The sequence below is a fragment of the Oxyura jamaicensis genome, chromosome 4 (genome assembly GCF_011077185.1).
Source record: "Oxyura jamaicensis isolate SHBP4307 breed ruddy duck chromosome 4, BPBGC_Ojam_1.0, whole genome shotgun sequence".
NCBI lineage: Eukaryota > Metazoa > Chordata > Aves > Anseriformes > Anatidae > Oxyura > Oxyura jamaicensis.
In genome coordinates, this window is record NC_048896.1 from 22952632 (window position 1) to 22957781 (window position 5150).

The 5150-nt window shown below is 51.7% G+C and overlaps 1 protein-coding gene across 2 annotated transcripts in view; it reads left to right on the top strand.

Annotated features, from left to right (window-relative positions):
• The window catches only part of SEPTIN11 (septin 11), a 68298-nt gene extending 64985 nt beyond the window's left edge, over positions 1 to 3313 (top strand). The window contains exon 10 of one of the 2 annotated variants that reach the window (XM_035324153.1): positions 2004 to 3313. In XM_035324153.1, the coding sequence (XP_035180044.1) occupies positions 2004 to 2010 (7 nt within the window). In that variant the 3' untranslated portion in view covers positions 2011 to 3313. Of the gene's footprint in view, positions 1 to 347; positions 1592 to 2003 lie in introns of those variants that run through there. The other variant, XM_035324152.1, reaches the window with a different exon arrangement.
• The last annotated feature ends 1837 nt before the right edge of the window (positions 3314 to 5150 follow it).

Consider the following 5150-nt stretch of genomic DNA (forward strand, 5'->3'; position numbering starts at 1 on the left):
TGATGGGAGGGGTGAGGACATTCGAGGTTCCCCAACAGATTGTTTTGTGCCATCAGGCTGTCTCTGTAGACTTGTGCTGCTGTTTGTCAGTCGCTCTGTGTGGCTGTCACGAGCCTTCTCGTGTTCCCTGAATCAGGTGCGGTGCCTTGGAGAGGAGCGGGCCCCCGCTGCTCCCGTGTAGCTGGTTTGTATGCCACATCCCCAGCGCACTCTTCATTCATGGCTTACTTGCTCTAAAATGTTGTTCCTCCTTTTTTTTTCTCTCTCTGTCTGTCTCTCACTTTCTGTTTTTCATTTCAATTCTGAACCTCTGTTTCTTTTCTTTTCTTTTTTTTCTCTTCCTGTAGCTTCTTCTTTATGTAACCGTCATCTTGCCAAAGCCCCCACACCCTCTCTCCCAGCGGACAGTAGGGCACTGGAAGAGCCTGTGGCTACGTGGGCCCCCGCCGGGAGGAGAGCCATCTCATTCTTCCATCACGTCCGCCCTCCTCTCCTTCCCTTTTTGTTTTCCACCTGTGCGTCTGAGGGTGCACTGTGCTGTGTGTCTCTGTGCGGGCTCGGTCTGCTCCCGGCGCATCGCCAGCAGAATTGAGGCTACCAAAAATGACAGAGGTAACGGCTGGAGGAGGGAGCTTGGCCACAGCATGAGATGGGGTTTCTCTGGGGTTTCTCCCCTCGCTGTTTTCTTTCCTTTTGCCATAACATGCACATGCTACTGATGACGAAGAGACTGGCAGACTGGATGATGGTGAGTGTGCATAGCCAGAGGGCTTCATTTCTGCCTCTGAAGCTTGAGTCTGGCTGCTTCAGACGCCACAATTTCATCACAAGTACGTCCCGTGCTGCTCTGACATGTGGTGAAAAGGCGTCCTTAGACCTGGGTGACTTGTTTTTAGCATGAAGCTGCGTGAAGCGGAGATGGCTGCTGTTGCGTCCTGCCACACTGAAGGACCTGTTCTGGACGGTCAAGGCTTTATTATTTTCTAGTTGATCTGCCTCTGTATGAGCAGAGTAGGTGACTTTTCTTGTGCAATTGAGCTGCACTGACTTGTGCTTAGATTGACTTCTTTACATTTTTACGAAGTCTGATTAGTGATGATTTTTTTTCCTACCCTGAATGTGGGGTACTCATTTACTTTGGAAGTGAATACACTCAAAAGGCTTGAAGAGTGCCAAAGCATTGTCCAATTTTAAAAAAAAAGCTTACAAGCTTGGTGTGTGGTGAGCTCTAGCTGGTCTGAGATGGATGGAAGGAGGTAGCCTGCCCCTTCAGATGTTCTTTGCGTGGGGTTGTGCGCTTTTCTTCTGACCAAATACTAGTGATTTACTTCCCTCATTTGCAAACCTTAATCAGAGAGTTAACCTCCTTTAATCTGCCAAGGAAAACGTACTATTAAGTTGTCTAAGTTTGCCTCTTCCAATTTGTGCGTGAAGTGCAAGGTGCCGGGGTGTTCACTGAACTCAGCTGCTTTTTGTCCAGAAGCACAATGTTTTTCAGCACTGCTCAGTGGTAAGGGTTAGATCTCCTGAGGCTCCCTCCACGGGGGTGGTGATTTTTCTAACGCGATATAAAAACTATTTGTCCTGGAAACATCTGCAGTCGGGTGACTTTTTAGATACAATGGGAAAGGTTATTAAATATTGGCCTGGCGTGTATGCTGTAACAATTCACTTGTACTACAAATGGAATTGCAGACTGCTGCCTAATCTGAAGGGATGCCCTCCTCAGGGTCCCTGCTTCGAGGAGGGAATCCCCTCCTTAATTTTCCGTCAGTCCCTGGACAATTTTTTCTTATTTAAGATTTGTGGCCTGGGTTTATCTTGTGGTAGGAGTCTAGCCCGTGAAACCACATTGCTGTGTTACAGCCTTTCTCCTGAAATGTAGTCAGTCACTTTATCTGTAGTCTAAACTCCAGGTAAAAATATGTAAAAGCTTCATATGATGAGAGAAACAGGCACAAAGCAAATAACTACCACTTATATGAACTGCCTTTATTTTACAGCTCCTAGAGTCTTGCTGTGCTGGTGCCTTGAGTCCTGCCTGTAGCTCTGGCCTTCGTGTCTCCAGAAGGACGTAGTGGAGGTAGAGAAGGGCACTGTAATGATAAATGGGATGGAGCAGCAGCCGGCCAGGTGAGACCACAAAGGCTAGGAGGCCTCGGTTTGGAGAGGGTAGAGCTGAGATGAGAGAGGATCGGCCCCGCTGTGAGCTGGAGGTTGCAGCAGATGTCCTCTAGAGGTCTCTTCCAGCCTAAATTTTTCCGAGTTTGCATTACAAAGTCCACACCATTGTGCTGGCAGCGGTTCCTACCTGCTGGTAACCAAACCCGCGGGACTAGAACTGGGGGGGAAACTCGGTCACGGAGGAGGGAATCTGCTCAAAACATTGAGTAATTTTCTTGCAGAGCAGGGAGTAGATTTCCAGAATTTGTTGCCTTGGGTGAAGGAGGCAGATAGTATCAACAGGAGTTTAAACAATAAATAAATAGGTGAATGCATCTATAAGGAATTTTAGGGGAATGAAGCGGGATGAAATTTCTGACATCCCCAGTCTGGTTGTGGTGGATACTGGGGCAGACGGAGGGGAGCGAGCACCAGGAGACATGTAGGGGCACTGCAGGCAGAGTTTGCACTGAGACGTGCGTGTGGACGAGGGGCTGGAGCTGACCTGGGGGGGTGACACTGGGACGGTGACAACATGCTGCTTGGCTCACTCCCTCCCGCACACCCAGCTGTTAGGGGAGGAGGTGTCAGCACGGGGAGGGGATGGCAGTGTGGAATGTGTTGTTGGACAGCCCAGAGCTATTAATTGTCACTCGGCGTCACAAAACATCCCCAGCAGAGCTGGAAAGCTCTTCACCCAGAAGAGCAAGCGGGTGCCCAACTTTAAAATGCTTATGGGCTTAACCCTTCTGTCACTGCTGGAGAGTAAAAATGGGTTTTAAGGAAGTCCCCAAACCCAGAGCTGTGAACAGCTTCCAGGTTGGACATGCTTCATGGCACCGAGGGGTGTTTTGTGGTGTCGTGCTGCCATGGGCTGGGTTACGGCATGCCTACGGGAGGGGTCCAGGATGTCAACCCACCAGCTACTTGAGAATGAGGATTTCCCCCATGTTTGGTACCTGCAGTTCTCACTTAAGAGACAAAAATACTTCATGAATGATCCCTGGCTGAGCAGGGTGGAGGAAGTGTAGCAGTGCTTCCCTAAGGCAGCATTGAAATAGTGGAGAAAATTGCCAGGAGGTTATTGTTAGCACATCTCCCAAGCAAGCACCTCTTGGGCATGGAGGAAGGATGAGGTGTTGCACAGCACGTAAGGGCGAGCCGGGATTATTGTACAGGTGCCATGGCATGACGGACTGGGGTGCCTGAAGCTTGTGAGGAAACCACACCAGGACTCACCAGCATCAGGCTTTCTCCTGTGGGCAGCAGGGAGCCCGGGCAGGGCTTCAGGACAGTCCTGTGCTCAGGCAGTGGGGCTAGCACGCCTGCCAGCCTGCTGCCGTGGGAGCGAGACAATGGCACAGGCACGGGCCACATCTAACTTCATCTCCTGGGGGTTTTGGTGGGGAGGAAATGTGGGAAGTGGCTTTGTCTGGCAGTCTGGGTTATTTCCAGATCAGCTGGATCTTGCTGCTTGGGGAAGCTGATCTTGCTGGGACTTGCCCCATTTTCAAAGCAAGCTTGTGTCATTGAGCATCACCTTTTTAGCCACAAAATGCCATGCATCTCTGCACCAGTGCAGCCAGCAACGCAGGCCTGCGTGCCCAAGGCTCCTCACCAGCCCCAGCCTGCCTGCAGCACTGTGGCACAGAGGGAGGCCGAGCAGCAGCAGGAGCCCTGCAAAGCTGAACGCTGCAGGGAAGCCAGGCTGGCCAGTCCCCAGAGCACGACTGCCCGGGCGTGAGGTGAGCTGGTGCCTGAAGCGTGGCTGTCACAGCAGAGCCGGGTACCTGCACAGGGATCATGTGTGGTTTTGGAAGTTAATCCTCTGTGTGGCTGCACTGGCGTACATCCTGATGGTGCGGTCAGAAAGCTGGGTGTGTTGAGGTACCCCTGGCACAACAGACTTCCTGAGTGTCTGCGCCCTGTGCTGTTGGTTTGAATTGTGTCGAACACCAGTGTGTACAAAGAAAAGAAGAGTTTGAGGGGTGCAATTGCTGAAGCTGCTTTGATTCTTTTGCATCTGGAAGAGCAAAAGGCGACAGGATGCTCCTGCCAGCAGGACCCTGTGCAGGTAGGTCTCCCTGACCGGGGCAGGTTTCTTCTCTCTGACCTTGTGCTGTGTTAGTGGAGTTGCACGTCTCCGAGCAGAAGACAGCGTGAATTCATGCATGGTGCCAATAAAGAAAAGGTGTCTCCCTCTGCAGTCTTTTAAAACACTGGGGCTGGGAGAGTGCTGTGTTTGTGAGCCAGGAGCGTAAGAGCTCTTGGGGGGGAGGGAGAAGTGCATGGTTCAAACTGGGGGGAGTGTCTGCAGAGGGGGAAGCCAGCTGAGGCACATTGTTGGATGACAATGCTGTGGCACTGCTGTCCCCATCTCTTCTTCCCCCAATATGTGTGGTACAGCTGGAAGCCAGCTAAAACAAGCTGCAGTGCTACAAAACTCTCTCCACAGTTTTGTACCATGCAGACCCCAGAGCTCTGAGCAACTGCTCCTTTGGGGTGCGCTGGATCACCGCTGCTGCTCGTGGGCAGCAGGCACCAGCACACAGACACCCTTCTGCGAGGGAACTGCAGGTGCTGGGCTTGGCTGTCAGACGGCGTGTAAATCGCCTGCTCTGTCTGTCCTGTGCTGATGTTCCATCTACTGCTGGAAACTGGCGCTGTTTTTCTTTAGAGCTGTTAGGCTGGGTAATTCAACAGGAAAAAGATGTGCATTGAAGTGAGTTTGACGTAATGAGCCCCAGTTGTCGCAGAAATCCTGCAGCGGTGGGGGGAGAACAGGGACACACATCCCATTCAGAAACGCAGACTTGGGAGGCGGTTTCCAGAATGTGGCCAGGAGGAGAGCTGAAACCCAAGGCATGCTTCTCACAGTGGACCCAAGCACAACAGAGAGGATGGCTCTGGCACGGAGCTGCTCCCCTGCAGCCTCCAGGTAAAACTGATCCTGGACCCGGGTAAAAAGCATGAAACAAGGCTCGGAA